The sequence below is a fragment of the Syngnathus scovelli genome, chromosome 18 (assembly GCF_024217435.2).
Source record: "Syngnathus scovelli strain Florida chromosome 18, RoL_Ssco_1.2, whole genome shotgun sequence".
NCBI lineage: Eukaryota > Metazoa > Chordata > Actinopteri > Syngnathiformes > Syngnathidae > Syngnathus > Syngnathus scovelli.
This window is the reverse complement of record NC_090864.1, coordinates 3,940,371-3,952,463: the sequence shown is the minus strand read 5'-3', so window position 1 is coordinate 3,952,463 and position 12,093 is coordinate 3,940,371. Positions and strand designations below refer to the sequence as shown.

Here is a 12,093-nt window from a genome sequence, read left to right as displayed (position 1 = left end):
CGTCGAATTTTAGGGGGTCGACTTATACACCAGGTCGACTTATACACCGGCAAATACGGTATTTTCTCAACGGATTTACACGATTCACGAAAATACTTTCGACGGAATGAAACACGGAAATCCGCGGATCTGCGGAAAATTCTCATCCCTGCATGTAGCACCTGGAGAAACCTAGTGTGCTCTGATCTGAAACGAATGAGCTAAGCAGAATATTGACACTAGTGAATTCATAAGGGCTCGACATTATAGTCACCAAGGCTGAAATGCATAATAGAGGAAATGCTAATGGGCACTTCTCAAAATCAAACTGAGCATTATTGCTGTGGGCCTCCATCTTACTTTTGATTCCCAGTTTCAGGAAATCAAAAATGCATCACATGTCACCGTGGCAACTGACTTGACATTCTATCTGTAGGTCTGCCTGACTATCCATTCATCCATCAATTTATAAGCGAGAGAAAAGGTGCTTTACTGCCCTCGTGTGGTCACTTTCCACATCCATTAATAAGCTATGGTTCCAATTAAAATTAAAAAAAGATTCAAGCCATCCATTTTCTATAGTGCTTAAACTGTTACAACTAATTTGATGTGCATGGTATTCTATGTAACTGTTTTTTTTACGATGGACAATGAAGCTTCTTATCACAATCTACAGCTCAAAGTATGTTTACAGGGATATTACCATTCATAATATACAATACATTGTGATGACATGTTCAACATAGTCTTAAATCAAATAAACAAATGTCACCAAAAGTACATCACCGTTCAAAAAACAATGACAGCAATTTTCAAGTCATTTGGCGGCTCTCCGAGTTAATGCCCTAATATTAAAATGGCGGGATGCCAGAAATTCTCGACATATTTCCATTTACTCTTGACACTCGTGGCTAAGTGGATATTAAAGATAGACCAAGAAAATTGACGGCTAACATCGCTAATGGGTGTTGCATTAATGGCCCTTACAATGGAGAGATGATTTGATGGAGTGGTGGGGCTTCCCGAGTGATCAATGCTCAGACGTCATGCTTTTGAACCTAGTTAATTTACAAGCACATATTCCAAAAAGCATTTCTTGATTTGATTCCAATAAAAGGACTGTCTGCTCTTTCACAGGGCACAAAAATTAGCCACAGATGCTTTTAATAAAGCGTCATGTATTTTTTTTCAAAGATTTATATTATATATTATTGTCTGTAATCATCAGCCCCAACATTGGAGAATTTTTTTTTTTCCACGGTGAGCATGAAACTCACTCAGAAAACTGATTATGATTTAAATTCAATCCAATTAATATCAAACAATACATGTTCAGAATTCTTGTTGGAAGTGCTTGTTGACTTTATCGGTTGTCAAATAAAGGACTAAACTCACGAGGAAAAACGGTTCCTGCGGGTCCATCTGCCCAAATTTCATCAACACTTGACCCTCAGAATCCTGATAGTGGATTTGGAAGTGTTGGGCCGCGTAATACAGTGAATAGGGCTTCTCGAGATGCTTTGTGGCAACCGGTGAGCTGACGCACCAAAAGGGTTTGTCACCCTCATCGAGAAGAGTGAGAGTCATGATACAGCCATTCTGATGAAGAGAAGACAAATGATAAAAATGGACTTGAGGGCCATTTGTTTAAATTCACTGTGCGAAACATGCTGCAATTAGTCATCTTTGGGATGCATGATTTCAAAACTACACTGTTAGTGCAGAGTAGCGTTAGCTCGCGGAATAGCAGCTTTAGCTTTGGCACCCACTAAAACGTTTGGCAAATTTGTGGATTTCGCGACACTCACTCACTCCTAATTTGACCCCCCGTCGTCACGGTAACAAAAAGATGTAGATGACTGGAATTCAAGTCTTCTAACTAAGTGGTACCTTTACTTCACCTCGCAGGGCCTCGCACCTCCAGGGCAGGGTGACATTTCCTGACAAAGTTACGTGGTGTGATAAGCGGCTGTCATGAACGGCAATGAGTTGGATATGGCCGTTGCAAATCTCATCTGAAAGATAGGCGATGTTCACAGTCAACAGATACTTTTTTTTTTTTTTTTTTTTTTAAATTGGCCATATATTTCACTAGTATTACCTCTTCGGCAGAATAACTGAGGGAAACTTCCAGACATAATCTCATATTCAGTGCTGTGGAGAGCGATGTGGAGCTGGTAACCATAGAGACCGTAATCAAGGTCGATGTCATCAAACGGGGCTTGGACCATGGGCTCCACGTGGGGACTATTGAAAGGAAAATAATTCATAAAGAATATTAAATGTGTTCTTAAATATCGTCACTAGAGGGGGCTGCGAGCACACTTATGAAGCGTTAATATCCCTGTGTTAAAAAAAATAAAAATATGGCTGACATTTCACTGTAATACACATGGGATTTGTTGTACACATTTAAGGCCTCGTCCAGTTGACCAAATTTCAATTCATTCTACCTTTTAGTCCTCGCTGGTGACAGACTGAGGGAAACGGCAGATTTAGCACGCCGAGCCGAAGCCGATGCGGACAAATGAGAAAAAAGGGGGGAAAATGGCAGAATGTTGACAAGATAACCAACGTGGTAGTGGAAGTGCCAGCGACGCATCAGCGAGCAGAGCATCAAAGACGGATCACCCCGGGAATGAACGCTGTCACTTGCATTTGTTGGTGACACACTTTGAACATGTGGCGCCTACCTAAGAGAGCTTCCCTGGGTACTTCTCTCCAGCAGCCTATACAAGTGGAGGGTGAATGTGACAAAGGCGACGCTGCCTTGCGCCTGTGAACACAAAATCAGCGTTGTTATATTATCATTGTGCGGTCCCTGAGCAGCTCCTTTAGCAACAGACTATTACACCCACGGTGTAGGAAGGAACGATTCTGCAGGTCCTTCATTCCCTCTGCTGTCAGACTCTACAACATGCGTGGCACCTGATAGAGTTGTGTTTCGTCTCTACTAGCGGCACTTGTCTTTGTCCTTGTCTGTTATTTATCCTTTTTTGTAATTTTGGCACTTGTATTCTTGCACTCGAATGCGCCGCTGTGACAAGTAAATTTCCCCACTGTGGGATGAATAAAGTTCTATCATCATCATCATCATTGTCCTGACAAAAACTGAGGTAAAGCAACATTTGGTATTTTTTTTCTTGTTCACTTAACATGGTCACAGGTAGGACTGTGAGCATCAAATGTTTTTAGAATCGATTATTCGAATACAATTTTAGTTGTCTTAAAGTGTATTCTTTTTCCCCGATATTTTTGGGTTATTTGGTATTATTTTGTGAATGAAAAAAACGAAAAAACAGTTAAGCAATATCATAGGAAAATTTGTCATTGTTTTCCAAAAAGCAGATGTTTGCAAATGTCAAATTTTGATTGAATGCAAAAGATAAAATCGGTCTAATTTCATGTCGGACTCGAAAAATAAAATATTACCTTTGAGTGCCTGAAATCAGAAGATGTCTCTAAACGATTACTCGATTATAAAAATAGGAGGCGATTAAATTGATAATCAATTTGTTGTCTATTAATCGACTTAAATTTCCTGCGTCACTGTTTCCTGTGAGAAGTACAGAAACTGAATAATTGGCGGGAAGACGAAGGCAACCCCGCAATTGGCCAGCTTTGGAGGGTGTTAGAAGTAAGTGAAAGAAAAAAATAACAGAAAGCCGGAAAAGGGGGTGTGATATAGTTAACACCTAGAACTTCCTGATCTTATTAGTTCTAAAGAAATTTTCACTCTCAGGCTACTATTTGAAGTGTCACAGCACATGCTGGAGCTTATCTGACTGCAGAGTTGCTTGTCCAATAAATGAAAATGACATTTGGGTCGAGTGCTTCACTTTGTATTGATATATTGATACACCATGATGGAGCGTTGTTTAATTACCTTCCAAAGCCCCACCACCATGTCAGGCTTTACCGGCTTCAATTCAACATGGTGGTCGTGGCCGAAGTCCTGCATGTTTTTGATCGCACGCTCCATGTCCACCACATCCATGAGGGATCTCCAACCGGGTCTGTCAACACACGGAAAACTCTAATTAACTCCACAGACACGACAATTGACCTCGACTGTCGTACGCCTTGAGTCCGGGGCAGGCGAGGGCAACTCTGCGGACGCCGTGGAGCCGAATGGTGGAAATCTGATCCAAGTCGGGCCAGAGGCTTCCGTTCCAGCACAGTACCACGGAGGTCTCAAAGAACTGGAACCAGGCCAGATCGTATGTGGCTTCTTTTTTGGATTTGTCCCTGACCGTCAGCTCCCAGGTTACATGTCTGCTATGTAAGATAATAAAGCATAACTTTTTTACTAACTCCCTCTGGATCAAAGGACAGGCAAAATATTTGCACTCATTTGTTCCGCGAGCATCTTTCCAACTCGCCCGACCGAGCATTTAACGGCTATTGTGTTTGCTTTATCAGCAGCCGAGAGACGTTCGGCCAGTTTGCTAATGGAATAAACTACAATCGTGACATAAAGCCGCAGCTGCTCGGATGAATTTGTTGATGTATTTCAGTCTAAACTGAGACTCGGGATTGTCCCCATTGTGATTTAACTGGTGCCTCGCCAAGGGAGGAACAAAAGCAAAAAAAAAACTAGAGCAGCCCGCGAGGACCGAGATGACCCAGGGGATTTGGCCCGCCGTTGTCTGTGTGTGTGATGTCTTCTGAAATGCTTATTAGCAAGGTAAATCGCACCCCCCCCCCAGTGTCTCAAATAGACAAAGCCCTACGAGGGGAAATGTCTGACTTAGAGAGAAAAAGTATATGTTGGAGATGAGAGATCAGGAGGGGGCGTGGGGAAGTCATTTATTTCAACAAGTCAGGCAGCCTCTGAGAGGAAAACACTTATTTCTACTTCCCCTCTGTACCACAGCGAGCGGCGTGGAAGTCAAAATGGAGTGCCTAATCAGAGGTTGTAAAAAGCCAGCAGAGTTTGCGAGGGACTGAGCAGAACCTGCTTTTTGCTCATTCTGAGTGTATAAAATGGAGCCTTGGATGTTTTTGGTCAAAATGGAAGTGCATTCCATAATTGTGACTTGAAGGTGACAACCATTGTGCGGTGCTATTACCGAAGTATCTCAACTGCGTGCTGAGGCAAACCCGTGTGACGGCTGACTCGAACGTGCCTTTTCCACTTGCTCTGATTCCACGCACTCAGAGCTTTCAAATAACTGAGCTTCCAGTAACCCGAAGGTTGATCCTGAGACTCCAAAGTGGTCATCTCCAGCATCTCCCCAACCATCTTCATTGCCTTCTTCATCAGCAGCTGCTTGTATATATTCCTCCAGAATACCCTGCGTTGATTGTATCGACACGAGAAATGTTTGAGAAATGTCAAAAGTATCATTTGTAGAATTATCTAATGAAAGGCTTTTTGCTCATTCCGAGCACATAACGTGGAGCTTCTAATCTAGTCTTCACGTTCGCAATGTTCCTACTAACACCAACATGCACATAACGGCTCTATATCTGAAATTGGCACTAAATTAGCAGTGACACTGATGTCATTTAATGGAAATAGCCTACATCATAATTATGATCTGCAGGAAGCTGCGGAGTTGAATTCTAATTAACTCTCACCGACCTGGCTTTTTCCTGGCTTTGGAGTGGTTTTGTAACATTGGTGCCTTTTAATGCAATGTGTGTGTGATGATACTTACTCATCATTGGCAAGTTGATAGAAGGTTTTACTAACGTGGCTGATGCAGATTAGTGTGCCAGCATCCAAGTAGGACAGGATCTTATTCTGGATCTCATATGGCAGTCTACAAAAAAGTACCATAATATCAAAAACGGGAGGGGAACATAAAAAAAAAAAAGGTGTTTTCATGCCACTTGCTGTTCTTCCTGTTGTTATTTTCTGTCACCTGCAGTTATCTGCTTGACTGTATAAAACAGTGGTTCTTGACCCTAGGGGTTCGGTGAGTCGGTCTCAGGGGTTCGACAGAGCCCCCACTGAGGAGGTCCGAACAAACCTGTTTTATCGTGTAGCTTCTGATTTGCCAGTATGTAATTTGTTGCGAGTTCGTGCATTGTGTTGGTGTTGTTCTTTGAACAAGGTGATGTTCATGCACAGCTCATTTTGAGCATTAGTAAAAACATCTATGTCTTGAATTAAAAAAAAAAATCACTAACGAGGGGTTTGGTGAAGGCGCATATGAAACTAGTGGGGTTCGGTACCTCCAACAAGGTTAAGAACCACTGGTATAAAATGATGAAAAAATGCCACGTGATGTGAATATAAACAAGTGGAGCTTTATTTTGAAAATTCGTATTTTCAGTAGACAGTATTGGCACAAGTACTCCAATTCTCAGTCAAAAACATTTGAGAAATACGTGCATGTTACCTTTCGATAAAGTTTCCAAGGAAGGCTCGAGAGCGTTCGCTTGCTCGTTGACGCTTCGTTGCTTTCGATGCTAACATGTTCGCACTTGTCGCACCTACTTCAAGCAATACGTTTAGCACATAAAGTTTGGTCGATGAGCGTGTGGAAACATTTCGTCGCACACTACCTTTAAAAGTTTGACCGAGCGTCTTTATGAACTTAAAGGTGGAAGAGAAACCCGCTGAACGATGACGTCAAACACCTGCGTCCCGTTGCCGTAGCAACACCCTCAATTGGCGTCATACATTTCCGGGTTATGAGACAAAAAAAAAACGAGTTGCCGTGGCAACCACGTCTTGTCAATCACTTGCAATCAGCCAACCCCCCCAACCCAATACCACCTCTCTCTCTCTCTCTCTCTCTCTCTCTCTCTCTCTCTCTCTCTCTCTCTCTCTCTCTCTCTCTCTCTCTCTCTCTCTCTCTCGCTCTCTCTCTCCTAACGTCAGAGCTCCAACTTGGTGTCGTGGAGCCACGCCAGCATCTCTGGTCCCAGGTCAAAGAGGCCGGCCTCCGAGGGTGGTCTATATAGGGGGCAGGTGTTGATGATGTGGTCGGCTGTCTGGTCGGGGTCTCCGCACTCACATGCCGCACTGTCCGTTAGTCCCCACTGCCGCATAGACGTGTTGAAGCGCCCAACACCAGTTCTTAAGCGGTTCAGTGTGGTCCACTGCTGGCGAGGTAGTTCGTCTCCTCCTATGGCGCCGTTTCATGGTTCCCAGGTATAACGGTGCATGAGGTAGGGGCCAGCTGCCTCCCACTCCTGCTTCCAAGCTGCTGCCAGCCAGGCATCTCTGGAAATGTCTTCAGGGATGGAATTGAGCATCTCTTGTGCTGCCATGTTGTAGGGGTGGTGCGCCTTGAGTCTGCTTGGTGGAGCTGGAGTTGTTGTAGTGTTGTGCAGGATGTGCCAGTTGTTATTTTATGCCTTCCTGGCGAGAACGAGGGTAGCAGCCTCTTGCCGAAGGTTGGCCGGCGCAAGGCGGCGGATCAGTGCAACCCTGGATGTCACCTTTGCCTTCAGATCTTCGAGGTGTTGTTTGAAGGATAGGGTCCGATCCAGACGCACGCCGAGGTACTTCGGGGCTTGTTGAACCTCCAGGCGTTTGCCCTCAATGCTCACTGCCCGTTCTTTCCTTGCTTCCCTGGTGCTGAGATGGTATGATGCACCAACAGTCTTTCCAAAGCTGAGCTGTTTTCATTCAGGCCGTTTCCGTCGCCTTCCACGTTGGTTGACTCAGCATGATGGCAGGGTCGTCTGCATAGCCATACTTTCTGGATGCTGTGTCCGGTAGGTCGTATATGTAGATGTTAAATAGTGTTGGTGAGAGAACTGACCCTTGCGGTACCCCGCTCCTCAGTCTACGAAGCCTACTGCACTGCCCACTGCTGGTTTGGAGACTAAAGCTGCGGTTGGAAAGCGTCTCCATAATGAACTGCACCATGTGCCGGTCCGGTATGGTCCTCAGCAGCTTCAGGTGGAGTCCCCGGTGCCACACGGTGTCATATGCGGCAGTTAAGTCCAGGTATACCACTCCAGCTTTCTCCTTACCCTGGAAGCTGTTCTCGATGTCTTGGGAGTGTAGGGTAATCTGGTCTGCTGTTGACCTTCCGTGACGGAAACCAGCTTGTTCCCGTGGGAGTTGTGAGTCCACCACTGGCTCTATGCGGCTGTGTATCATTCTTTCCAAGATCTTAAATGGGACACTCAGCAGTGAGATGGGCCTGTATGACTTGGGGTCCTCCGCATCTTTGTTTGGCTTCAGCAGAGTTATCACGGAGGCCCTACGCCAGATCTTCGGGAGCTTTAATCTCCGGTAGCATGATGTGAAGAAAGCTTTAAGCCATCTAGATGTTGTTGGGCCCTGGTGGATGACGAACTCCGGGTGAATGTTGTCACGGCCCGGGGATTTGCCCGGCTTTAGCTTGCTAATGGCGTCACTGAGTTCCTCTGCTGTAAAGGCTCCCGAGAGATTGAAATCGACATTGGCCGCTCTTGAGATGCAAGACACCTCACGCGATATCAGTCGTGCAAAGTCTTTGTCTGCATCCGGGAAGCGACCATTTTTCAGGAGTTGGGAGGCAATGGATCTGCAGTGACTGGGCATCTGTGGGCTGGTGTATTTCTGCCTGTGAGCCGGTCTGCCACGCCTTGCGGCTGGAAAGGGTGAAGTCGATTGAATCAGTGACTTCTGTCCATCTCGCCTTGCGGGTGGTGTCCAGCTTTTCGAGCAGTGCTGCTGCCGTTGCGTCTTCTCTGGAGCTGGCTCTCTGGTGTTCCCTCAGGAGGCGGCTACACTCCCCATCCCAGCCTGGGATGTAGTTCCTGTTGTACCCATGTGGGATGGTCTTCTTTGCCGCACGCAGGAGGACCTGGCAGTAAGCTGCATAGGCTGCTTCCACATCTGTGGACGCTGGGTCTGGCAGGCCGGCAGACCTCCTTTCCGTCTCCTCAGTATACGACTCCCAGTTGGCTTTTCGGAAGTTCCATCTCTTCACAGGCTTCCCTGGCACCGGTTCCACCAGTGATGGAACTTTGATGATGGAAGGTCGGTGGTGTGAGCGGGGGAACCTGTCAAGAACACGCCTCTCCGGTCTTGGGTCGTTGCTGCAGCAGATGGCGAAGGCTAGGTCCGGGTTGGTGGTGGTGTTCCAGCGTGCAGAGAAGAAGGTTGGGGGTTCCTTGGGGTCGTACAGTAGCAGGGCATCAGTGTTGGAAGCCCATTCGCACAGCGCCACTCTGCTAGGAGTTGAAATCGCCTGCATAAATTGCGGGTGCAGTTACAGATGGAGTGACGTTGTGGTTAGCTCCGATGGTGGGGGCTTGTAGACGTTGATGACTGAGGTTTCCTGGATTTTAGTAACCAGCCACTCGATGTTAGAGCCTGGCGGGGATTGGCTACAGGCCGCCCAGTTTATTCCAGTGTGGACGAAGGTTGCCACACCCTGTTGCTTGGTGTTGATGGACCCGGCGAGATGAAACCCAGGAATTTTGAGGATGTTGTTGGTCGTGCAGTGCGTCTCTTGTAGGAGCAGGACCGCGGCCCCATTGGAGTCGGCCAGGTGCCGAAGGACTTCGAGTTTGGCGGTGGTAAGGCCCTCGACATTAAGTTGAAGCACCAACAGGCCTCGGTTTTCAACGGTCGGGATGACTGCCCGTTCACCGTTCCTCAGTCTGCCGGCTCTGCTTTTGTTTGGCGACATTAGTTTCGCAAGCGGGACTTGCGCCCTGACCTTGCGCCCTGACCTTGCTACTCACAGGGAAGACCGCGTGAAGGTTGTCATCCATCTTCCCCGGTCATGAGACTGACTTCCGCCTACAATTAAGAAAGCTTTGACAAACTATGAGAATTGAAAATAAAAACAGTAAGCCTACACGCAATCGTTTCGAAAATGTGTTTGTTCTTGCAGAGCGGAAATATTTGTATGAACGAATGTAGCAAAGTTGAAAAACCGAACGTTTCAGGTAAGCTAGAAAATGCTTGAAGAAAAATGACCTATATTTTGGAAAAATGTCTTTTAATGTTTGTATATAAACTGCTGGTTCTTGCCTGCCTATTATTCAAGACTATACTGTATTTTGTTTTCTGCCTTGTTCAGAAAAAATAACGGAGTGAGTCCTTCTGTGCACATTGTTCCATAATTACTGTTACTTTTATTATTAGGGAACCACTGAGTGTTTCAAGAGATGGTTTTGTGGCTGGACAACACTGCCTGGAAATTGATGTCAAACTTATGGCGAAATCAGCCAGAGAAGGCATTCTATTGTTTACATTCTGGGCGTGGGTGAGTAAAACAAAAAAACTAAAGACAAAAGGTAAGCAGAGTCAACGTGGATCAGTTGCCTCATGTAATCGTTAGGTGTATTTTGGTAGCATGGTGCTGTCTTGTAGTTCCATCTATTCATGACTTACAATCAAGGTCATGCTTGTCATGTCATTAACGAGGGCGAGCGGAGAAACGAATGCAATATTTTGACACACAATAATATGAGTGTGAAAGCTTGACTCAATTAGTTGGTCACCTCTACAGTGGCACACATTGAATTTCAAATCGCCTGGGAGGAAGTGGTCACGCTGATGACATAAGGAGCTCACACATAGTGATGAAAGACATATGACACGGTAACTCCACTCAAGGGTTCCTTTCAGGCTAAGATGACAAGTCGGGCTAATTCAAAATGTGAGTTTCGGCCTATTATATACAGATATTTATAGTTGACAGATGGATGGGAGGACAGATGGATTTGGAGGGGCGTGCCGACATTAAAGTAATGCTTGTTAATGCGTGATGTTTTGATTGCATCTGATTGCAATTAACACACACCAGACAATATGTCCGAAACAACCAAAGGGAATAATGTGTCATCACGTCACATATGACCTCTATGTGGACTCATAGCATGAAGAAAAAAAAAAAAGGAGCTGGAAAGAAACACAAAAGGCTGAGTCATTTTCCCTCACACGTATACAAAAAAGGCAGATGGCTGGCTTTAAGAGCCGGCACATCATCGACTTCGCCATTCCTGGAAGCCAGTAGGCACTGCTAGCTGTCAAGAAAAATAAACGTAACGCGGTCGTCAGTCTGGCCAATCAGCTTTCCTGAAGGATGCGCAGCTTCTTTTAGAGCAACGGCTGCCCCTGGTATGTTAGTGCCACATAGGCCACATCCCTTTTGCTTGCATGTCCCTGGTACTTGACATTTGATGTTTTCCTATTGCTACGTGTCCTTGAAGGCCACGGGGCCAGTTGTGGCTCTTGGATACCTGATGTCACTCTTCCGCATGGTTTGGCAGTCGACTCTGACAGCGCAATGTTTGTCAAATCGGGTTGAGTGAGGGAGAGAGGCCAAGTCCTGGTGCAATTAAGCCCAAAATTCTCTTTTCTTTACTGTGCAAGCTACACACGGCTTTGCACCAGGACACCGTGAGGCTTGTGTATCGAGATTATCCGTGTTCCTCCAAAACCTTGATAAGCAAAATGTACTTTTCCCAAGCTTTTAAAAAAACACCCCCGCTTTGATTCAAGCCCCCAAATCACAGCACGTCGTTAAAATATATATTTTTTCCTCCTCACATGGATAAAAATCCTATTCATGCCAGAAAAAGCCGACATATTGGTCTTCATCTATTTGCTGATCTATAAATATTCAAGCAGCCCTTGCCTTAAAAAAAGAGACACCCTGGCTGTAATCTTGCTTGCAGCTTCATGCTTATCTGATCCCCTTTGATTCCTCTCGTCACACACACACAGCACAAAACAAGATATGTACATGCAGCTAAATTCTCATGAAATTCCAAACGGCTAAATGAGTGAATGTTAAAACACACATAAAGGGAGCAGCGTTCAAATGTGCATTGCACAGTTCCAAGCTTAACAGGTAAGTGGTCGCTCATTAAAAAGCCTTGAAGTGTTGCTTGTATCTGTGTATATATATATATATATCCATCCATCCATCCATCCATTTCCTGAACCGCTTAGTCCCCACGGGGGTCGCGGGCGTGCTGGAGCCTATCCCAGCCGGCATCGGGCAGTAGGCGGGGGACACCCTGAACCGGTTGCCAGCCAATCGCAGGGCACACAGAGACAAACAACCATTCGCACTCACACTCACACCTAGGGACAATTTGGAGTGATCAATCGGCCTACCAAGCATGTTTTGGGGATGTGGGAGGAAACCGGAGTGCCCAGAGAAAACCCACGCAGGCTCGGGGAGAACATGCAAACTC

The 12,093-nt window shown here is 45.7% G+C and overlaps 1 protein-coding gene across 5 annotated transcripts; it reads right to left on the bottom strand.

The window, feature by feature from the left end:
• Positions 1-650: 650 nt before the first annotated feature.
• On the bottom strand, positions 651-6,626 carry fbxo15 (F-box protein 15). 5 transcript variants are annotated; one of them, XM_049749174.2, is made up of 10 exons: positions 6,496-6,612; positions 6,330-6,423; positions 5,643-5,747; positions 5,052-5,276; positions 4,060-4,257; positions 3,866-3,995; positions 2,673-2,755; positions 2,081-2,226; positions 1,870-1,994; positions 651-1,578 (listed from the first exon to the last, which is right to left on the bottom strand). In XM_049749174.2, the coding sequence occupies exons 2-10, from the start codon at positions 6,404-6,406 to the stop codon at positions 1,312-1,314; spliced, it is 1,356 nt and encodes a 451-aa protein (XP_049605131.1). In that variant the 5' UTR covers positions 6,407-6,423; positions 6,496-6,612; the 3' UTR covers positions 651-1,311. The 5 variants fall into 5 exon arrangements, with proteins under 5 accessions (XP_049605131.1, XP_068504906.1, XP_049605133.1 ...); XM_068648805.1 differs by having other exon boundaries at positions 6,330-6,608; XM_049749177.2 differs by having other exon boundaries at positions 1,391-1,578; positions 1,881-1,994; positions 6,330-6,626.
• Positions 6,627-12,093: the final 5,467 nt, after the last annotated feature.

Coding starts and splice junctions, on each gene's coding strand:
- fbxo15 (XM_049749174.2), bottom strand. CDS start 6,406: ATGTTAGCATCGAAAGCAACGAAGCGTCAACGAGCAAGCGAACGCTCT. Junction 5,277..5,642: donor TATCAACTTGCCAATGATGA/GTAAGTATCATC, acceptor CAATCAACGCAG/GGTATTCTGGAGGAATATAT. Junction 1,995..2,080: donor TCAGTTATTCTGCCGAAGAG/GTAATACTAGTG, acceptor CCTATCTTTCAG/ATGAGATTTGCAACGGCCAT.